Source organism: Rhea americana, unplaced genomic scaffold (genome assembly GCF_003343005.1).
Source record: "Rhea americana isolate MKP2758 unplaced genomic scaffold, rheAme1 scaffold_112, whole genome shotgun sequence".
Lineage (NCBI taxonomy): Eukaryota > Metazoa > Chordata > Aves > Rheiformes > Rheidae > Rhea > Rhea americana.
Window position 1 is genome coordinate 2,311,433 of NW_028185173.1, and position 24,165 is coordinate 2,335,597.

General features: G+C 37.8%; 1 protein-coding gene across 3 annotated transcripts in view; it reads left to right on the plus strand.

Moving 5' to 3' along the window:
• Positions 1 to 11,087, plus strand: part of ETV1 (ETS variant transcription factor 1) — a 67,196-nt gene extending 56,109 nt beyond the window's left edge. For all 3 annotated transcript variants that reach the window (XM_085316387.1, XM_085316395.1, XM_085316405.1), the window contains exons 11-13: positions 1,516 to 1,685; positions 5,516 to 5,617; positions 8,229 to 11,087. In XM_085316387.1, coding sequence (XP_085172513.1) covers positions 1,516 to 1,685; positions 5,516 to 5,617; positions 8,229 to 8,450 — 494 coding nt within the window. In that variant the 3' untranslated portion in view covers positions 8,451 to 11,087. The remainder of the gene's footprint in view (positions 1 to 1,515; positions 1,686 to 5,515; positions 5,618 to 8,228) is intronic.
• Positions 11,088 to 24,165: the final 13,078 nt, after the last annotated feature.

The window sequence follows — 24,165 nt, forward strand, 5'->3', positions numbered from 1 at the left end:
GTGCTTGCAAAGCAAGCTGTCTGCTTTTAGCTGCTGTAACTGTCTATTGAGACAACACCTTGTACTTCAGAGACTGATGTTGTGATACGAATGTGTATGTTTATTCTTGTAGCAGGATGAGTTCTGAGGAGAGGTGATAGATGTGCTGTTATGCTTTGGCCAGCAAAACAAAAGTGGGATGAGCCCAGGACTAGGCATGATGTTTCAGAACTAGATTCTTCAGCTGCTTCGGTTGAAATCAAACATCAGCACAAGCTGAGAATCTGATCCTGTCTAATACTGCACTTGCTATATACGCATTGCTCAGCTATCATTAAAAGAATAATCCTGTCCTTGAAAAAAAAAAAGGCCTTTCAGGCCTGGGACTTGAACCTCACAGAAACCAAAAAGCCTTGTGTTGATTTATTTGTTTTCCACAGCTATTGACTCAGTTTTCTTTCCCAATTACAAAAGGAAGTGTTCCATTTTTAATATTGTTATTCTTACTTTCGCTACACAGAGCCATTCCATAATGGCCATCAGAACATCCTAATGCTGTGGATGAATGTAAAGTCCTTGCTTTCAAAATTAGACAGGTCGTGCTGCTTATTGGCAAGCACTGCCATTCTGTTAGTTGAAATGAGCAGTTTTACCAGTATATCAAGGATTGCTGTCATAGTTTGCAGGAAAAAAAAAAAATCTCTGCGTCAGCCTCAGACCTTTCAGCTATCGTTGTTTCCATGAGTTTTTCACTATGAGTAAGATTTAAAAACAATGGAGACACAGTATGGATGAAGCAGGACAATTTTTCACTGCCAGTTTGTGGAACAGTTAGCAGAATGTTATTATTGTTGTTTCTTAATAGCTTCCTGTGGATTCAAAATTTTWAAAAAATTAACTTACTGCTCTTTGGGGGAAATGCTAATCTAATATGTAGATACGAGTAAATGTAATGTATGCTTATATGCAAGTCCAATATGCCACAGAGGAACTCGCATATCTGCAGGATTTGCATACCTATACATAAAGCACATGCTGTTTAAGTCCAAGTCAAATACTTTGTCAAATTTTCCTTAGAAGAATTTGCATGCAAAAGAAGTTTCACTCAATAGGGTTTTGCAGCTTTATGAAGCATACATTACATTTCCAAAACTGGGGCTTGTGCAAAGAATTGTATACAAACGCAGTTCTTCAGACATCAGAGTTGCTTACAAAAATAGTTCATACACTTTTAGATAGAGGATATTGCAAAATGGTTTGCAAGTAAGATTTGCATGTATCAGGAGTAGACGAGGATAGGTTTAGGGAGACTGCCATAAAATGTGACTGAATTAGGTACTTCTTAGTTTACGAATACATTACTGTGAGTGTATGCAGTTARCAGCAGAAAGGGAATGTGGCGTTTACAGACCTGCTGGGAAGTAAGAATTCTTTCCTTCCATTTCCTCAACTCTAATGATTGCTTTAGCAGTTTCCCTGACAAACTGAGTGCTGATGCTCGTTACTGTTGATCTCTCTGTGCGTGTGTGTATGCAGGTGACGTCAAACAGGAGCCAGGAATGTACCGTGAGGGACCCACGTATCAACGGCGAGGCTCGCTTCAACTGTGGCAGTTCTTAGTCGCTCTTCTTGATGACCCGTCGAACTCCCACTTCATCGCCTGGACTGGCCGAGGCATGGAATTCAAGCTGATAGAGCCGGAAGAGGTGGGTTGGACGGACAGCATGCTTCTGCATCCACTGAGGTGTCCTGCAAATTAAGTAGGGTTCCTTTCAAGTTAGCCTTTTTCCTGCATATTTTGCTTCAGTAGTACTTTAGAAAGATGGTGGAAAGGACTGATAAGGAAAGTGCTGTTTCAGTTAGAATAGAGATATGTTAAGCATGGTCTTGATTTCCTAATTGCACAAAATAATAGTAATACAAGARGTCCAAATAGTCAACATTACTATGGGGGCCCAGATTTTCAGAATGGCTTCACACGGTAAATGGAGAGTTACTATTTCATACTCTTTAGAAAAATTGTCCCTGAACAGTCTTTTTAGCACCAACTATTCTTCAGTGTGATGACGTGGGAACTTTGAACGTAGCTTTACAGTGAAAGACAAAGTCTGGTATGAATTGAAAAGGAGTTTAAGAAAATCAGCCTGTCAAATCCCATCAAAATTAAACGAAACAACCCTTTTTAGAGTCTTTTTGCCTATTTATACCGTTAGGTTGCTTAGTGCACTCTTAGATCCTATTCTTGCAAACACTCATGCACGTGCGCAGCTCCCCTGAGCCATAAAGGACTCGTGGGTAGATAAAATTACTTGTATTCRTAAATATTTGTTGAACCATAACTTAGTTCACTTGTGTGATAAACAAGAATAAATTGAACATTTTATTAAGTAAACTTTTTGGGGACTAGACAACATTTAAATCATCCTTAATCTATCATAGAGTCTAAACACAAAYGGAATCTTAGAAAATCTGGTGTGCCTGTATTCTATTTTCATACTGATGTGTGTGTGTTTTGGTTAGACTTGTCAAAAAGTGATATCACTTTGGTTTATGATTTTGCCCCTTGGAAGGAGTTGGGTAACAGAGGAGACCACAGCAAATTTTCTATCAGGATCCACTGCCAGTTACTGCTAAGTAGGATAGTTCAAGGGTATTAGGCTGCTTCTGCATTCCACTAGCTGCTTCTGCTGTTTGCCCTCCATCTGTTGGAATTATGCAAGAAAGCTTTCAGATTACTTAAAATTACATCAGCTACCAACAGCCCTAAGGGGATCCTGCAGTAATTCGGGATGGGAGACAGTAGTGATGTCCCTTTTCCTCTTGACATGGTCKTGCTAAGGGGCAGGTTGCCATTGGACCAGGGTGCCGAGTCTGGTCTGTCAGAGAGTCCTCGTRTTAGCAATACTCAGTGGCATGTTCTGGCATCGTAGAGCTGACGATAAAATTGACCACAGTCTTAGTCCGTTTGATACTGAAACTTTGCTGCTGAGTTTTTAATCCTTAGCAGGCTCTAGGTTGTGCTGAGGTGCTAACAAGTTTCAGTGGACATCGTCCTAGTGCTGTGGCCTTACCTAGAGCAGAGTGAAATCTTCGGAAAAACTTTTCTTTGATTATTTTAGGGGGGGAATACAAAATATGATTCATTCTGCTCCACCTTTAGTATTTCTTTCTTACCTTGATTTTATCTTGTCTTTAAGGTATGTCCGAAGTTTTTCAAGATTTAAAGAATTTTATGAAAATATGGTTCCCAGCAGATGGTACAAAAACTTTATAGATATTATTAGATAAAAAAGCAACAAAATAAAGGCTTAAGATTTCTCTGTTTCATAATTATCCGAAAAATAGAATATTCTGATTTAAGATAACCAGGTCACCTGCTTACCTGAGCATGCAGCAGTTGTGCTGTTTTTTTGAGCAGGGGGCAGACAGCTCAAAACTTGCTCAATCCCTTGTGCTGTGTCTAGGTTGTTTTCCTATGAGCGTCGTGGATTTGAAAGAAACTGTCAATTAAAATAAGAATAGCATATGGGAAGTTGCACACTCCTGTTGATTGCTAAGTGTAAACTGAAAGGAAACCAAAGAGCTTGTTGGTTCAGCTGTGGCAGGTCAGRCTGTTCATGATGTGACCTTTCCATGCCATCCTTTTCTAGAGGCTTATATYCCTCCAGAAAGGGTGACAACAGACACTAACACATATCAGCTTCTTGGGCATCATAGCTCATTGAGAAAGTAGGCTAATGTCAATACAGGCAACTGTGTTAAGGTTTGGGSTGCTAAGATTTTCATAAGTCCACTTTTGCTGCCTTGTTACTGGGCCAGTAGCCTTCTGCAGGAAGGTGGAGTGGAAAGTAGAGACCYGAATCCCTTCAGTAGTGCTGGCGAGACTTGCCAGATGCTTGAGGGATGGGAAGACTCATRTACCTAGGCAAGCAAGCCCGGAGATGGTTAGTCTATTTAGGAATGTCAAAATATTATGCAATGTAGCATATTCCCACTCACTATTCTGTTACAGTTAACTTTGCTGTGTATTTATTTATTATGTAAACCYGATATGTTGAGGATTTGGGGGACTCTGATTAATGCAGAAAAAACTTGGCAGGAGTGAACAAAGAGAGACTAGACATTTGTTACGAAGATGAATAGGCGAATCAAGTTTAGGTATCTAGGGCAAATCTACAGCTGGAGTAAACTGACGTGCTTTGGAGGAATGCTTCAATGCAGCTATAGCATAGCTGAAGTTAGCAGAACTACCATAATTTACATATGCCTGAAAAGCTGCACTACAGAGAGGAAATAATATTTTAAAAAGAAATGTTAAAAATTGTTGTTGAGATGGAGACACAAGTCATGGCTTTTGCTGGTGTTATTTAGTCCCTTTCAGTTCCAAACACTGTATGTCATCTGTGACTTGCATCAAAAGACTCCGGACACCTATAGGGAAATTTCATAGAGCAGTCTATAGAGAAACTGTTTGGCTACTCTCCCCTTTTTTCCAGGGCTATATGCATATGCATGCACCTTACAAGCATTTTTATAAAATGTACTTTAAAGCATTCACCAGCTGCAACATTTTGTTTTTTTCTCCCTACAATGACATGATATTAATTTCTATAGCAAGTAATTGTAATGTCACCAACAATGGATTATAATTTAGGGTGGAGGATAAGCAGTTAAGCTCTTTAAACAAAAAATCTGTTTCTCAAAAACTACGTCTTGCATTAAAACAGGAAGTATAAAGACGAGTAGAAATCATAAGTCGGAGCAGAAGGCATATTGTTCTCCATGGAATGGCTTTACAAGTTGCTTGTGACTCCTTTTTTTTTTTTTTTTTTTTTTTTTTTTTTTTTTTTAGGGAAATTATACAACTGCAGCTATATAGTTTCTCTTTCATTCTTTGTACTGCCATATAGCTTCTCCAGGTGATTATCTTGCCTCCTCAGACAATTCATTTTCTTTGCTATGTAGCATTTAGAACTGGGAGCTGGCTTTTGAGTCATATCGTCTAATAATATCAGCATTACCGTCATTCCAAGTTGAGTCTGTATTAGTTCATGAGCTAGGTCTGCATGCGTATACGCACACGTGTTTAATGTAATGTAGTGTTCTCATAGCAGGGACTAATCAAGAAAATTACAATTATACACAGTATCAAAGTAAAGAAAAGTTTTCATCTTTCTTGAAATTTTTCTGATGAAACTTGGGGGTTTGTTGTTTTTGGGGKTTTTTTTTGCTTTTTTAATCTGTCAGTTCTTTATATAGTTTTATTTTCTCTCCAGTTTTCTTCAACATCCCCCTGCCCCAACAGTTTCCACCTCATTTGCGAATGAGTAAGTCTGTTCCAAGTTTAATGGAAGATTGTGTTTCCAATTAAGAGTCATAGTAGCACATGGGAAATTCAGGTCATGGCAACCTTTTCGCTTTTATTTATGCCTTCCACTGCAGGGTTCTACCTCCCACCCCCAAGTAAAATATCTGATGATAAGATCTGCTTGTTAAATGCATTTAACAAATCAATGCTAATCCATTTTTGTGGCAGGTGGCACGTCGCTGGGGGATTCAGAAAAATAGGCCAGCTATGAACTATGATAAACTTAGCCGATCACTTCGCTATTATTATGAAAAGGGAATCATGCAAAAGGTGAGCAGCTAGTTCTGTATTAAATTTCACTGGTACGTTACATGTTAATCCATAAGTCATGTTACAGGGAATACTTGTAATTGTATTTCTTAGGCAGATTTTTCATCAGTTTAGGCAAATAGTAAGGTCTGTATTTCACTTACCAGGTCCAGTATGTGCGTCAAGTTTTTTTTTTTTTTTTTTTTTTTTTTTTTTTTTAATGTAAAAAGTATCTGTGGTTTTTAGATAGTTCACATGATGCACATCATGACTGTAGGGCAAGAGGTAACATTCAAAAATACCCAAAAGAGCTTCCTGGCACCTGGGAAAGGCAAACAGTAGAGTACACTATGAATAATGTTTTGCAGTTCTAAATTAGCTGTCCTGCACTGRGATACTTTGATAACTGCAAGATAGGAGAGAAAAATGATACCTATTAAAATACCAAATACTTGAATATTTTACCAATAGTGTTGCAATAATACCATTTTAAAATGGAATTTAATATTTTATAATATGCTGAATTATGAGAAATATTTAACAATAATTTATGTATAACAGTCTGGTCTTGCTGACAGTATTCAACCTGTTCTTTTCCTGGGACTTGCTAATTTACATATGTGTTCTTAAATRCTGCTATATAGTGCTATGTAGATTGACTAAGAAATCAATAGGGGGGACCTGTTCACTGCATCTGCTAGATGAGATGATGTGATCAAAGATCATAATGAACACCTTGCATTATATAACTTACTCCATATCTTTTCACGTTAGTTTTGTGCCCTGTAACGACTAACACGTTTAAACGTGCCATTTGCCAAGTCTGTGAGTGGAACAGTGCTATCAGCTCAAACTACCGGGTAACTTTTTTAGTAGATTTTGTCTCAGTTTAGCGTTGCCTATTACAGTAGTGGGGATCTTTGAAGCATTCTGCCCTTTCTCTCTCTGGCTGTGAACTTAGCAAACATTTTGGGCTAGTACTGCCTTACGGTACTTTTAACACCCCAGTACCTCATGCATTTTTATAGGTCACATAATTCTGTATTTGGCCTCTGTAAAGTGGACTGGAGACCAGGTCCAGTTGAGGAGAGGCAGAAACACTTGATTTTGCTGAGTAACGTTTCGGCCAGATGAGTTCTTGTCCCAGGTTGTGGCATGGCTGCACAGACGGTTATGTCAGCACGGCTCAAAGGCGGCACAGAGGCAAAAAGAAGTAGCCTCACAACCCCACGTATCTATTTAATATGGACAGTTTACCGGTTCTTCAAACAACTAGCTTGCTACCTGTTTAGCTCCTTTTTTTTTTAATTTTTATTTATTTATTTATTTATTTAATTTTCAAGAGTATATTTAACACATATTTTAAAATCTATTTTGAACGCTTGCTTACTTTGGCACAGCCATGTTTGAAGTTTACCCTGGGATCATCCTATCTGACTAGGTAGCGTATATTAAAATCTAGTGGGAGTTCTAGATTTGTGGCAGATTTCTTTACTGCAAGATCTATATGCACATATTTCCCCCTTAAAGCAATTTTTGTTTTGAGTTAAGCCACGCTAATAGGCTATGTGAATGTCTAGTTTCTGGATGCAGACTCCAGTCTGTCAAACTTGCTGACATTACTGCGATTGGAGAGAAGAAAAAAAAACTCTACTGCAGAGATAGCCTCTACCAAAACTTTACATTATTTGTAGAATGCATCAATTCTACAATGCAGCAAAAAGGAGATGCTTCAGAGTATTTTCACCCATAAGAACGAAGTAAAGTTTGCAACATTTTCCTGCCTTCATTCACCTGCTTTTAATGCCATGCCAGCCAGAGGCAGAASAAGCAGGCAGTATGATGTTTATTTTAAAATAACTTAAATTTACTATAAGCATGCAACTTGATTTATATTTTTTAATAAGATTCTTTAAAATGAGGTGCTTAAGAAGACACCATATTGGCTGTTTTTTCAAATAAGACATTATTGTGTTGTTTTTATCACTCTTTAGGTAGATGAAGCCCAGACTTTTATAGGTATTTCTGAGTAAAGGAAAACTTTAGGATCTTTGGACAAATGGCCCCTCCATAAGCAAATCTAAATGTCCCAAGCTTTGCATGAGCAATTGCAAAGTACATATTAGCCTACTTGTTTGCTTACACAGGCGCTGTGCAATCAGCATGTACTATATAACTAAGTGCTTTTATTCTTATGCATGAATCAATCTGTATAAAGTGAAATTCAGATCTCTATCATGCAACGTGATTCTTTTTTCCAGTTTGCGCACAAAGTGTGGGACTTAGTCATTTTATTTTGTCACTGTAGTGACAATTTGTTTACATTTTCCAATAAGAACAGTTCTGTTTGTGGTTAAGTATAGGAGATGATCACGAACAAAGTTTGGAAGTAGAATACCTAGTCCGTCTTCCGACAGGATATCGTGTGCCTCAAAACCAAAAACGTGCGCAGCCTGCTTCTGCAGGTCCCTATTGCCTTTGCTAGTGTCGTTGCCTTACCAGTTCTGCTGCCCTGATATTTAATTACATACTGAAAGTGAGTCCTTCAAAAATCTGTTGAACTTGGAGTTGTAAAGCCACGAATGAAGCCTTAYGCTGCTGTGCCTTTCTCTCCCCTCTCTGTTACCCAAAGGTTGCTGGAGAAAGATACGTCTACAAGTTTGTTTGCGACCCTGAAGCGCTTTTCTCCATGGCCTTTCCGGACAACCAGCGCCCTTTACTGAAGACTGACATGGAGCGTCACATCAATGAGGAGGACACTGTCCCTCTGTCCCACTTTGATGAGAGCATGGTCTACATGCAGGACGGTGGCTGCTGCAACACCCACCCCTATAACGAAGGCTATGTCTATTAACAACAGTGACAGCGAAGGGGATGTTTCACCCCTCCCTTAGGCTTCTCCTCTTTCTCAAGACCCAGGGGAAAGCTGAATCGACTTCAGTTTGTTTTTTAAATAGTACACTAAAAGGGGCTTTTCCTGTTGCATTACTCCTATGGTCTGCCATGGACAGCGCACTTTATTTGAAAGGGGAGGGATGGAATCTAAACGTTATTCTGTGTAACAGGAGGAAAAGGGGGGGTTGCTTTTTACTTAAGTTTGGGAAGGGGACATACAGGTTTTAAGTACAAAAAAAAAACTATATAATGTCTGTTTTGTTTCATATCAGCATAAGATATTGTACATTTTCTCTGGGTATCTGTAGTACAGTTAATTCTCATTGTGCAAAATAACCACTTGGTGATATCAGCATAGCATGCCTAGGGCATTTATTTCTTGCCATTCTTAATTGTCTTTCTGCAGTTATAAGAGAGGAACAAAGCATAAATTGCGGCATTTAATTTAGAAACTAGAAGTGGCAGACCTTGCGCCTTGCCTTAAAAAACAAATAAGTATCACAAGATAGTTTTGTCCTTTTGGGTTTTTTTGTTGTTTTTTTACTCTTTTTTGTTTTTCTATGGCCTCAAAAAGGCTCCCATTTAATGGCAGAGTGGCCATCAGTACAGTGACTGAGTAGCACGATCCCTGACCTCAGATTGCAAAGTTGCATGTTATATCTGGTGCCACCTTGCTATGTGTACATGGCCCATGCTATGGTTTAGACCTTTCAAGATCCACTTGAGGGTAGTAATTACATGTGGTAAGCTTTCTGATGATCATGTCAGCATTAAATACAGGATCATGATCGGGAGGGAGAAAACATTTTCTATCCTTCCATTTCCTTTGGTACATAAATAAGTTATTTAATCAATAGGAATTAACTGTACTAAGTCACATATCTAATTATGCTGTTTAGATACAGCAAGCACTCCTTGAGAAAAATATCCAATACACTAAATAGGTACTTTAGTAATTTTTAGACACGGTACCCATTAATATGCATTTAAACCTTTTACTGCTGTGTTATGTTGATAACATATATAAATACTAGATAATGCTAATGCTTCTGCTGCTGTCTTTTTCTGTAATATTCTCTTTGATGCTGAATTTACTATGACCATTTATAAGCAATGCTGTAACTACAGGTAGCATTTCAGGACAAAATAGATGACTTGAACCATTTATTGCTTAGAAAATAGCTTACGCCATAGCTGTGCTATAAGCAGCTTTTACGCGCATCCACAAATGCCTAGTGAGCTTCAGCTTGCTGAGGAAAGCTCTGCGGAACCTTTTGTAACTTTTGGTGGGACGGAGACTTACACGAACTGTCAAAGAATACCATGAAGTCGCTGTATGACGTTGTAGTGCTGGCACTGATGTTACCAATCAACTTGTTTTGGACACTAAATGTAAATGTGATCGGAGATGTTTGGAAGACAATTTAAATTTTGTGGGTTTTGGATTTTTGTTTTTGGTTTGTTTATTTTTTTTWAAATTGTTTTATTTTTGCAAGGGGTGATCTTGCTCACAAGCCACACATTATTCTGTATGTAAAGTGAAARCAAAAGTTTTAAGTATTTATGAGCACCTTTTCAGAAATGTAATATTTCCAGTTTGAAGGGAGGGAAGGGGCATAACATTTAGATTTCTTTCTTTCTTTCTTTCTTTGCCCAGAGATATTTGAACAGGTGTTATATGGAATAGCTCGTTTTCCAACATTCCCGAGAYGTGGAAGGAAAATGAATGCATGACCATGAAACAACAAAATTAATTTTCATCATAATGGATGGATTTCAAAGACAAACCTAGGTGCTGGGTTAATTTTCTGTTCTATGTCAGTTAAGACACTAGTTAAGCTATGAATATTTTAATAGGGAATTAATCAAAAGTAAAAAAGTAGTGGTCACTAGAAACCACAGGTACAGAAAAACATTTGAGCAGGCATTTAATTTGCTTAGATCCATAAGGCAACATATTTTATGGGAGTGTATATATGCCTTAATATGTCACCTAATTCTGTCATTTATATATAAGTCTCAAAGGCACTTAAATTTTCAGTGATCAACCCAGAATCGCAACTCTAAAACTGCAGAATTATCAAGAAAGAAGGTGAAAAAGTGGAGTAAGATTGTTTTTAAAAAATGTAGTTTCCACTGAAATAAGGTTCAAATGAAAGATGCTTTGATGAAAAGTCCGTGGATTGGTTTTGGTTTTTTAATGTCAGCACAGAGCGCCTCCTGCCTGTGGCAGGATGTGGGTATTTGGGGAAGGGGTTGGACAAAAAAAACGAGAAAAAAAAAAGAAAAAACAAAAAATTGCATCAAATGTATAATATTTAAGAAGAAATATATTATATATATATATATATATATATCTGTATACGGTAGTGACTCACTGAACAAAACAAGCAATCAGACCAACATTACATGATCTCTCAGCAGAAGATACGAGTCTTTCACTGAACTGATTAACCCTTTTTAAAATGTACCTAAAAGGTTTATTTAAAGTGTTTTTATTCCACTTTTTTTTTTGTTTTTTTTTTTTTTTTTTTTTTTTTTTTTTTTTTCTGGGGTTTTCAGGTAGATTAATAAATCTGGCAGCTGATTTCTGCAAGATTGTTGTGTATTGGATTCCTAACCATTTGGAGTGGAGAGGCCTTTTCAGTAAGATTCTTCTTTTGGAAGAGGAGATGATGGTCTATGCCCCATGAATGGCTTCCAGCAAAATATATTAAAAAAAAGCAATATGTACAATTCACATATATGTATATATGAGGTATAATGCTTTGGCAACCTAAATCCTGTTTATATTTGACTGACAAAAGGGGGCAGAGGCAGGGAAGGATGGGATATGTAAATTTAGAGAAAGATTGATTCCAGCTAGGAACACTTCCAGATCTTCATAGGGCATTTTAATACCCTGCTGATTTTGAATGTGGGGCTTTAGGTGTTGGGGTTGTTTTCTGATTTATTATTATTTTTTTTTTGGAGGGGGTGGGGGTGGAATTAGAGGAGGTTGGATTTTTGCTTTTGTTTTGATTTGTTGTTTTCAAGCAGTACCACAGCAGTGGGCAGCACAAAWTAGTGCTACTGGGGAACAAATGTGGGAGGCTTCGCTGTAAGACCCACATACTGTGTCACAGCTGTGGGTGCTCGGACATTTTTCCTCTGTTCTAATGGTTCAGTTGTGCTGGTACCTGAATGGACGTGAAATTAGATAAAGCTGTGATGGATCCCCTCAGAATCCATTTCAGCATGTTGAGAGTATATGTTTAGGGCAAGTCACAAATTTTACTTAAGGGATAAGACTTTCTATGTCAGGGAGCTATAGCTTTTTCTCACCAGAGTGTATAACTTCTCTGTACATCAACAGTAGTGCAAATGTTAACACTGCATTCTTTGAAAGCACAGAATTCGTACGTTTGTCAGACCAAATTCTGCCTGCTTGACTTCACGATTGGCTGCTGTGGTAACTAGGAGAAATTGGGATATCAGACCATTTGGGAACATTTTCTCCAGTAGTTCCTGAGAAAAAACCCTTGCTCAGGGCCAAATCTTTTCTTTTTGGAGATTTCCCTGGTACCTGACACCATTCCCCGGTGCTTAGTGTAGTTTTATTACCTCCTGACATNTTTTTTTTTTTTTTTTTTTTAGGTTGCAAGTCCATCCTTACAGAACCAGTACAGTATCATCTAGTAAACATTTTTGCCTTGTGTGTGTGCGTGTGTGTGTATTTAATAGCAGGAAATAGATCAATAATGTGTGCAAAAGATCTATTATGAGGAAATCTTTGCATTGTTAATGGCTGTACTTTCTCCTCTGAAAAGCATTAGCCTCAGTTCACATATTACAGGTAATAGCACCCGTGAACAGCCTTATTCAGTGCCCACATTAATCGTGCTGAGGACTTTTCCAAATAGTCTCCTTCAGAGATGTTTTGGGAGTCTTAATTAGTGCAGTATCTTACAGTCTTAAGAATAATTGCTCTGAAATACCCCACTTGAATCTAGCTGTGAGAGTCTAGGAGATTAATATCTCAGTTCTCTTCACTGTTTTTTCATCAGAGGCTATTCTAGTTAGAAAGAAGGTAGCAGCTGGGAGCAGGTGCCTGTGCCTCAGAAACTCCGGTTCAAAGTCCCCTGTGTTTTGCTAAGATACCAGACTGAGAGCTGGAGCATCTGCAATACGTATATGCGCCACGTCCTGCTCAGTCTGTTGAAGAAGAGGTAGCTCCAGCACATCTTCTGTTGCTTCTGCGATGGGAGTGGTAATCTCTGGCAGAGAAGGGGGGATGGCACGTGAGGGTCAGAGGCATCTTAAAACTACAAAATTACTACAAAATCCTTAAGAATCACAAATACATCCGAAAAGTGCTGTGACTTGCCTCCCAGCTTTCCAGTTGCCTTGTGACTGTGTGGGTAGATGAAGTTAACTTCATCTRGTTAAGTTTATGTAGTAGGTTTACTTCCAGGAGGCTGAGATGCTAGATTCCCCTTGTACAGTAATTTAATTTCTGTAGGAAGGAAATATTCATGCAACCTTGTTATATGATATTTTTAAGTTCCTATGAAGAGTTTCATTGATATTTTCTTAAAGAACAACTTTTATTTTTATTTATTTATTTTTTACTTGCGGAGGACAATGCTAACATTGCCAAGGAAGAGGTAAATAAGCTCTAAGGAGCAAGTATTGTTCATGTTCTTCACAACTATAGCATTATTTAGAATAATTTTAGAAATATATCATGCCTTTAATACTGCCATAGTATCATCCTTATTACAAACTGTAATATATACTGTAACCTCAGAAACATGCAGTCAACCCTGAAGTTCTTTTGGAAATGAGCTTTCTGATGTTGGCTGAGATCATGGGAAGCTGTCTCTGAGAGGCAGGAGCCCTGTCAAGTGTTTGGGATCTGGTAAACCATAATTCTGTGTCCCTGCTTTTTTTGGCATGTTTTGTAGGCATTTCTGCCCAAGTCTGTGCTTTCTACTCGCACAATAGCAAGGTAACTGCAGCTACAGATACTTCAAAAAAATTAGTTTTGCTTGTGTATTTAATAGCCAGGTTTGATTTGTTTTGTTTCAGAAGAAATGCTTTTATGTACCTCTTTCCRCCCTCATAAAACCAGGTAGATGCTTGGGGTTTGTTTTTGTGCTGTGTAAACTACATTATAGGCTACACCAGTTCCTTGGTGCAAGAGCCCTAAAAGCAATGAGTAGAGGTGATTTCTCTTTCCCCCCCCCCTTTTTTTTGGGGGGGGGCCTCCCCTCCTTGATAGGGCCCAGCTAATCCAGTTGAAGATATCTTAAACCAATTCTTCACTCACCCACTATATTTTAGTGAACTCTGTGTTTGCTTGTCAGTACATGGCACTTTATAGCACCTCAGATAACGAGTCGAGCGTTTTAAGCGTACTGCACAGGGCTGTACTGTGGTTTTCAGTCCAAGCCTTGCRTGGGGAGTGGCATATGGCTACGCGACGTAAATAAAGGCATAAGGAGGTGTTCTCACAGAGGCGCCAGCGCTTCGGAGTTGGAGACCTTTGCCCAAACGGGCAGTTAAGGCTGCTTGCTGCCTGATCCGCTGGGGTGAGTTGTGCTCTAGAAGATCTGGCAAGGAGCTCAGCATGTATGTACAGGAGAAGACCAGAGGAAGTGTGATCCCAGCATGCCTGGGAGAGGCTCAAAAATGGGAAAAAGTCTGTCAGTGACAATCTGGCCCTACCAAGTAGATAATCCGGAGCTGATTAGTGCAGGAAGGAGGAGGTTATGTGACCGATGTAGTAAATCACAGAGCTAATTACTTGAAAGATATGCTACAGCAGAACTATAAGAAATGATGGAAAGTAATAAACTCTGTAAACAGCAATGATTTTTAAGACCTCAGTGCTTGTGGGAGTGCTTCAGGAAAAGGAAGAGAGAAAGTAAAATATAGAAAGGGACAACAATATTAGATGAGAACAACAGAAGTCATCATGAACTGCATTAGGGGACCTGGAAGATTGCAGTGTTTTAGATAAGGAAGTAAGGGACTAAGATAAGTGCAGAGTCAGTAAACTGAGATAAGAGCAAGAGAGAGAAGGTAATTGGAGGTAGTGCACTTTGTGGTCCATGGGCCAAATGTATTACTCTAGTAGATCTGCACCTGGGGTGTGTTTGGTCCCAGTAAGTTTAGCCCCAAGGACAGGAATATCAGAACTGACTTTGAAGTGGTTGTTGATAATTTAGTAAAACCATCTGCACAATGTTTGGTAGCTGTTAAAAGAGCAAACAAGATCTTGGAATATGCAGAGAGTGTTCTGGGCAATAAATGCAGCGACTTTATTGTCCTGCTGTATTAAAAATTAAAAGATAATGGCTCAGATTGTGGCTGGTGTATATCACCTTGGTTTCACTGAAGTCAGCTAAGTAGCTTTATCCCATCAGTCTATRGCCTGTTATTAGTAATGTGTATGTCTGTCTAGTTATGGTATTTACAGAGGACAATTTCTCTTGTTACACTATTCAGAAAGATATGCAAATGATCAAGAGCTGGGGCATAGCATGAAGCTAATAATAAAAGACAAAATTAAACTAAAAYGTGCATGTTCTGAGTTCTACTTGTGTAGATAGATAGCTCTTGTTCTCTGTTTGCATAAAGCTCTCTGTGGTGGTGATCTGTACATCCCATTCACTCTTACACTGATGTTACGTGATCAGCGCTGGCAGATGTGTTCACTGGAGTCCACGCTACAAGTGCGTTGGTGTTGGCCTCTGCAAAGGTGGGGGAATACATAGGGATCAGGCTGCCTTCTCAGCKCTTTAAGAAGGTAATGTGGACATTTAATAGTTTAGGTAATGCACTAGGCTTCCACCTGTTTTCAAGACTAACAAATTTCAAGTACATTTTAGTTGTAGCCAGAAAAGCTAGACTTTCAAAGGAATTTCAGGCACTCTCTRCTCCATATTGTAAGGCTTTGTCTGCCCAGCCAAATATTTTAGATATCTAAAGGCTTCCAGAAAGACTTTCAAAAGCTGCTTAGCTGAACCAGGGCTTCTCTGCTACCCTGGGAAAGAAAACTGAGAGAGAGACACAAAATAAGTAGAACTAGATGTATATCTACAGAGGAATAAAGTGAGGAGCCCCTTTCTATTATTATCTTAAAGGCAGAATTTCAGCACGGCACTGCAGGAGAGCGTTCATAGGAGTTAATGTGATCAGACATTTCCATGGAGCCCAGAATAGATCCCTACACCTGGAGAGGGACAGTCAGTTTTGCAGTCCATATATATGCTGCTCAGCATCCCACCTTTTATAAATTTGATTTCAAGTGTTTAAGTCTTCCTATTTTGGAAAGATTCTACCAAATAGCAGGTAGAGGGTCTTTAGACCCTCCAATGCTCTATTTTGTAATATCCAAGGTTTCTTTTTGAATCTGGCCTTAATGGCTGAAGGAGCACTGGCATATTATTGGTTGATTCCAAGACTATGCACTCCTTTAAACTGACYAGTTTCTATTCAGTTTCCAGCCTTTGATAAGTGCTGTATCCTGGCTGTGACAAAACCAGTCCTTAAACCTAAACTTGGCTTGTTATTGCTTTCCATCAGCTAAATGCTAGGTAAGCAGCTTTCACGTATCATRTAAACTTCTCTTGGCCCTCTGATGACTTCTGCAGTTCTGATCACTACGTCTCAGAAGTTTATAGGAGATCTAGAAAGATACAGAGAGAAGTCACAAGACCGATCAAATGGCTTCTTTATTAATAGATACTAAAAAAGACTCAGTACAGATAGCTGAGAAGGGATACAACCAAGGCATATAATATCATGAATCATTTGGAGAAGGAGAACAAGGAATGATAATTTACTTAGTCTTATAAGAATTAGTATTATAAGAATTTATTGGAGCAGTAGAAAGAAACGATCAGATGAGTAGTTTAAAGAAAATGAAGGAAGTACACACAGCACAATTATTAATTCACGAAAATTACTGCCAAAAGTTATTTTGGATGGCACAAGATTCAACTGAGTTAAAAAAATACTTAGAAAAATGTATGGAAGAAATGGCCATCAAAGATGCTCAGATATGACAGTGAAGTTGAACTGTTCAAATTAGGAAGTCCCTAAGGCAGAAATTCTCAGATTCTCAAAGGATGTGACCAAGGTCACCCTACTCCCACACTCTCTTTCTAAATGTTGATGATGGCTTCTCCTAGGGTGGGTGGACCTTTGGCTATAGGAGAGGACTTAGTATCTCCTGGAAGTGAGTAATGATTTGAAATGAAGACACAAAGCTCTGGTGGCACAAAGTAGTGGTCTACATCTTGCATTTTGTTCAGGTCTTGTGACAGAACTAAAAAGACTATATAACAAAACTGGCTTGGGTAGTTTGGGTGCTTTTACAGTACCCAACTGGACAGTAAATCTGTAAAATTGAACCTAGAATCCTTTGCCTCCAGGATCTGTTTTTCTTGTTTAACAAAAACACTCCTTACAAAGGGCTATTGTAGACTTGCGCGTGATTATTAAGCTGCTGACATTGGGGGTATTTTATTTTTAAAGGCAGAAAAGAAACATTGCTGCATTTGTGTTTAACTGGGAACTGCATGTCTTTTGAAAAAGAAGAAAGAAACATCCCCCCCCCMMAAAAAAAAGAAAAAGCAATTTGTGAGTAATATGCACTTTTTATATTCCTGCCACTTAAAACCTTTCTAACATTTCACTGTGTTTTCTCTCTATGTGGCATTTTTGTGTTTAGCAAGCTAAGACTATTTAGAATTAGATAGGATGGAAGCAGGACTGAGAAAGTATAACCCCTCCAAAATAAGGAGAGAGAGAAAAAAACACTRATAAATGTCTTTCCCCTCTCATATTGCCTCTAACTCTATCAATAACATATTCCATAAGGCTCTAACTTCCATCCTCAACAGATAACATTAAGCAGTACATATCCTAATTTCATCAGAGTTGGACTCTTGCTTAAAACCTTAGGTGACTTCATGCATTTATATCAATTGTATCAACAGACCAGTGCATCTGACTCTTTGAAAGCAGGTATGGATCTACATAGAGACTTGTCATGACAAGATGTTTGGATTTTGATGCGATGGTTATGACAAATGCAGACAGCAATAGACTCAAATCTCTCATATAAAGTAAAAGAAAAAGCTCTGGAAATACTCAGAATATTTATTGTCCTCAATTAGTAAGGTTTCTGGAAGTCAAATGCAGGTTATTTGACTKATTTCAGTGTTGTAAAGGGAACACTTTATACATAAACTGTAATGGAAACTCAGTATTTCTTAAAATGTATATAAGAGGATCTGGCTAGCCACAGAAGCTTGACCTGCTGACTTACTGCTTTAAACCAGTCTAAAAGGCCATTGCAAGGGTAAGCTGAATTCYCATACAACCTCTAAACGGAACAGACTGCAGTTCCATAAGTTAGGACCTCAGTGGGACATACATATACGGCTATATCCAGCAGGAAAGGATGAAGAAAGAGTCTTAAGAGCATTAAGCCTAAGAAAAGACGACTCTTACTCTCAGTACTGTTGCAAACTGGCTATTGCAAGCTGTATATTCATAAGAAGTGAAAACCAACTCAAAATGGCTTGCTTAAAGACCTGGGGCATCAGATGAATTCAGATTACACTGAACTGCACATCCAGGTTTTTGTTTCTATCTGGAGACATAGGTCACTCATGCCAATGAGTATTTCCATTGTATGAAGAGCTCTCAAATTTGATAAGAAAACCTCCATCTGGAGCACTCAGTCAGACACATGAAAGTAAAAAAATCATCTTATTGGTGGAAAACCAACTCTATAAMAAAATGATAAACAGTTGGGAATCAGTACATAGCAGACAGCAAMAATACTGCTGAAAAACAGGAGGGTCTAGAGAGGTTTTTATGTATATTGTAGAACAGGCAAGAAAAGCCAAGTCAGTTCAGTGACAAAATAACAAGATTACTTTGGACTCAGTTCCTCAGGTATGGAGTAACTTCCTCTTTTTGCATGACCTTGCTTTATGGGGGAAAAATCAACTTCTGCTAAAAAATGCAATATCTATCAAATGTCCTAATCTTTGTTTGATTCTTGTTATTACAAACATGAAATTAAGATTTAAATATGGAATCTGTAACCGTCTCTTCACTGGAAGAATGACATTATTGCTATGTCATAATTATAGAATACATCRTAGAGTCATGTAGTATAATGTTTTTATTGGCATGGATGTGACGGAAATATATTATCCATGCCTGACCCGTTTGTTATTTCCATGTTGTTTGTTTGTGTAGGCAGAAGTATATTTTACAGCTCCTGTTAAATATATAAAAAGGATTTTCATAGCAACATTCCCATAACATCATATATTATGTTCTCTGTACCACATATGCTGGGGAAAGAAAAGGAAGAAGAAAAAAGAAAAGAAAAGGAAAGAGAAAAGAGAAGAGAAGAAACTTATCCTTAGAATGTTTAGAAATTTTTAAATAATAGCACAGGTTTCATCATTTCTCTGTCTAGGAAGTGAATTGCTGTGATAGAAATTCTTGTGTGTCCTGACAAAGAATTTGCAAGTGACAATCATGGCTTAGAGAAGCAGCAGAGATGTGTTGCCTAATACTTATGCATTCACACACRTATTTAAACTGCTTCTTTCTAGAAAAGTTATTGATGATTTCAGGCAGTATATCGCTGCATTTATACAATATAAGTTGATGGTTCCTATCTTGGCTAAACTTCTTCCAGAAGCTGTGATAGCATGACTAAAACTATCTCAAGCAGCTTTATTGCACTGTGTTATTGAAAAAACAAAAATGGTTCTGGGATTTCTCTGGTCCTAGGTTTCTCTGAGGCCATAGTATCTGAGAAAATATAGAGGATCCTGGGAAGCAGGCCTGTCCAAATCTTTTGCAGTATTGTTGCAACTATGAAAATGAGGAGAGGCAATAGAAAGGAAAAATATTTCCATCTTTGCAAAAACAAAATGGGGCTCTTGAGACTTTTCTATGTTGCACTGTCATGTATTTTCTGTGGAAGGACTCAGAAATGACCACCTCATCTTAATGAGAAATTTAGCAGACTAAAGTCTGGCCTTGGGAATGTAGGTTTTCATGACTTAAAATGTTATTTCCCTATCTGAAGATTAGCTCATTAAGATGCCACTTATCATATTCTGAATGTTTTTCTAAATATAGAAAAACTGCTTTTAAGGAATATTTGAGCTTTAACTAAATTAGGCTATTTTGATCACTAGACCACCGTAACTTTGGAAGCAGACTCTAGATTTTCTTGTAAAAGGAGGAAAGAATTATCAGAAAAGAAAAAAAAGAAAACTTAAGGTTGTCCAGGGTGTCGGAATGTGGGATGGCYGATAGCAAGAAAAGGAAAGTTAAAAATGCATGGATAATTATAGTTGACATATGGCTTTGTGATTTACTACATGGATACTACTCATGTATATAGACTATATAGGCACTTTATATAATAGCCATGTAATTAATGTATACATTATTAATATATAAGTGCTTCTGTTAAGAYCTGTCATTAATGACGCTGTCATTTTGAAGCTGTGAGATACAACTTAGCGTGTTCCCTGTAAGACATTTGTTCYGATCTGACAGAATTAGACAAAAAGGTTGAAGTAAATTCTTCCCAGTACATGAATCTACTAAAAAAGCAGTATGATATTTCAGAAGCTGTCCATCTCATTACCCTAGCAAGGGACAACTAGCCTACAGGCTGCTTTTTAGTGAGGCAAGTAGAAAAGATATGGAAGTGGATCAAGGTGGACTTAAAATAAACTAACAGTCAGATCTCTCAGAACAGGCTAGAAATAGGGCTGCACAGACATATACCATATTCAGACCAACAAACATCAGCCTTTTTCTTTTCCCTTTGTCTAGTTTCAAAATGGAAGAGGAAATCAGAAAAGGACTGAGCAGCAGTTCTGAGGGAAAGATCGTTAACCATTTTCTCTTAATACCGTAAGAAAATTCATTTGTTTGTTACATGTTTCTGTGCGATAATAGAAAAAAAAATAGCTACATCTGGGAATTGTCAAAATAAAGAAAATGTCTTCACAAGGCTTAAAAGAAAAGAATAACAATTAGTAAGTTTGAAGGTAAATACGATAATTATGACAGCAGAGACTTTGGGATTGCAAATATAATTATCTCTATCAAATTCAAAAGAAATTAGAGAGGAGAATATTTAGCCACAATGTTTTAACATACACAGTTCATTTTTTCTGAGCCTGCCTTAAAGTCTGTAGACTTTATGTCTCTGTTTTTTTTGTACCTATGTAGATAGATGTGTAATTTTCTGAATATATGAGCATTCTCTGAAGAGGTAACAGTCTGAACTGTGAAGGGAAGCATCTTAAGGTCCAAACACAACCAGAAACATCAGATTTTGTTGATATCTGCTGGCAGCAGAACTCCATTTAATGGCTTAGTAAGATAAGTTGCATTTTAAGAATGGTGCTATGAATTTTTTGTTCAGTTTAGATAAAACAATAGCCCTGAAACCTGTTGAATTTAACAAAAAGTTCAACAGTTTAATGGTCAAGATATCCCTACTATGCCTCATTATCTTAYGGATGAAGTTAATCTCATATGTCTTATTGGTTTGTTATAGAGAATATAGATATAAAAACACTGACTGTGCCCTTTCTTTAGACATTTTTTCTTGTGTAGAGGGTGTGTGAATGTAGCAAGGTCAAACCAATCAGCACAAATGCAAATGAAKGTAAAAAGTAAAGAATTGAGTCATTGCATCTAGTTGTTTACTGTCTTCTCCATGTAAATCCAAGAATTTTTATTCCTCTGTKGTTTTTGAGTAGTAACAAGATTTTATTTTTATTCTGTATCTTTTTTTTTACTATAAGGAGAATGCTATAGTCTACTGTCTCTTCAAATTAGGAAACTTTTTTTCTACCATTTTCCATATGTTTCACTTAGCTTGGTTCTACACTCTTTCATTATGAAAATCTCCTTTTCAGGAAGCTAAAAGATGGACATAACAGTTAGTTCAGATGGGTTAACCTRTCTTGTGGAGAGTACTGTGGCACAGACACAATTCAAAATGCAAATATTTACAATATTTCATGTCTCAGTACTTGAAATATTTGAGCATAAAGATAACCCTAAATCTATAAAAGAATATTATGGGCATTATTAAGCACATCTTCCCAGCTGAAATATACAGACAGAACCTTTTTAAAGCCCTTATTGGTCTGCCAGATTCAGAGGAGAAATTTTCCTYGGTGGCTTGTGACCCAGGCAACCTGGGTTCTATTTACAGCACTGTGGGTGCCCCAGGATAAAACTGTTTATTTTTTCTGTTACTTGTACCAAATGAGTCACCTGCCTTTGTAAAATTCTTTGAAAGCTACTGATAAAAAGTATTCTGTGACAGCTAAGAATTAATACCATTCATTGGTTATGTCAGCCTTTGAAATTCAGCTTGCAAATTTTCAGTCACTTCTAATACCTTTGGATCACAGGTTTTTTCTTAAGATAAATAAGTAAATAAAAATCAAAAACCTCTGCAAGATTTAAAACTAAAATTCTGTTTCAACCCTTAAATATTTTGAGGGTATCAGTCCATCTACATTTGTACTTGGGACAAATTGAAATGTGTATGTGTATAGTTTTAGCAAGCCTCATYCAACCTGTTTTCTTACCTATTGATATATTTGTAACAATGTTTCTTCACTGAAGCATGTCCTACTTACACTTAATATATTGTAGGGAGGCAGCTCTTTGAGGAAATATAAAGAATATATATTTCCTTTGATATGCATCTAATGACTAATAGACTTTAAACATTGCAAGAAAATTGTAAAACTGTGTCTGAATCAGAGACAGTCATATCAGTTCATTCCTTTCCTTGCATGCATTTCAGCACATGATCAACCTTCCRTCAGGTGCAAAGTTATTTCATAGGACATTACCTCACTAAAGGTCACTCAAGGATTTGGCAGGATATTGTGTACTTTGGAGACATACCCCCATGGAAAAGATGTTCTTCGTTTTCCTAAGCAGTTATAAGCTTCCTAACTACACTGACTACTATACAATTTTTCCTCACAATTTTAGGGGATCAGAAAGTAATTTTTCCTGCTTTATAGGTAACTACTCAAATATGGGTGGAGGAAAGGTCACACAAGAATTCATTCGATGTAGAGCTGAATCCAGTTGAGTGGCCGGGCACTGGATGAGATTTCCTGCTTCTCCACACACAGTCGCTAATGAATTTTTCTGATGGGATCCATGCAGCCCATATGTTGGCAAAGCTCCTGCACTGAATCCCAACTCCACCATGGTTATCTCCTATGGAATTTAGCGGCACTTTGGAAGTCATTGACTGGACATTGACCCCTGAAAGAGGTTAAGAGATCTGAAAGGAGCTCAGTGGGAGTGGAGGGGTGCAGGTCCTCAGGAAAACTAAATATTGTGTTTCAGCTGAGTTGTAGTTTCACGCCACTGTGTGAGGCATACAGTTTGGGGGAGCGAAGTGCCCTACTCCCATCTTTTGGCCGTACTCCTATTTGAGATGCCTGCATCTTGGCATCTGCTGCGTAGGTTGCTGATTCCTGATCTCTGCAGGTGTGCTGTTAGGATAGGGATCTCCTGCTAGCCACAGGCATCCCTTATGGCAGCTCCACTCAGTGGAGAAGAGTAGAGGTCAAGCTAGTGCTCTTGGGGTCTTCGAACTGCGGAGTGCTCGTGTGTAAGATGTACATCACAAACATTTGACGGTTGCTCCTTCCTCCTACAGCTACACCTCTCCTTAAGGCATTTTGCAGAACCAAAAGAGTGACAGAGCAATACCGTATAGATCACATTTTTATTCTCATTCTGTGATTCACAAACCAAGATATGCGACATTTGCATAGTTTTTACTCATAAAGGAGGAGAATCCAGGACAGCCCTTTGTTTTTCACTTTTATTTTCAATAAATAAATTAACTTAGTATTTAACAAAATTGGGAACTAGAGATCTACCGTGTGATCCAGTCAAATCTGTATTCACAGTGACTTTCCTTTGAAAATTAGCTGTCAGAAGCGCAGCATGAGCATGATTTATATGAGACCTCAAAATTTGTTTGCTTTTGCACCTAATGCCAGATCTTAAACTCTGCTTTCCTAAGGCCAAAAGGCTAATGTACTAACTTACAGTATCATGCAGCTGCCTATTTGGTTGAGTTTATTTTCTTCTCACAGAAGGTTAATTTCCATAAAAGGGATTTTGATTTGACTGGGCTTGTTTGGACAAGATTTTATGGGATTTTGTTTCAGTCATGGTGTTTGGTGTCTCACTGCATAAAGAAACACAGCACAATGATAGAGAATACTGTTTAATTTTTCACTAAACAAGCCTATCAAGGGTATTTTTGTATTAAATATATTTTCAGGTATATTGTTCTGGAATAGCAGAGTGTTTCCTGTCTCCAACACTTGCTAACATATGTTAACCTAGAGGTTTTATCCCTGCAGTCTTAGTGGTGCTTATTTTCAGGGAGTACTTAGCAGGAGATAAAACTGATTAAACTAGGATTAAACAGGAACCAAATAGTTACAATTATTGAGTCCTGGGTTCATAGTGAACTGGGGAAAATATTTGATTTCTAGAAAGTTACTGCAGAAATTTTCCTCTAGACACATGTTGAAAGTGTGGTAAATGCATATGAAAGCCCTAGA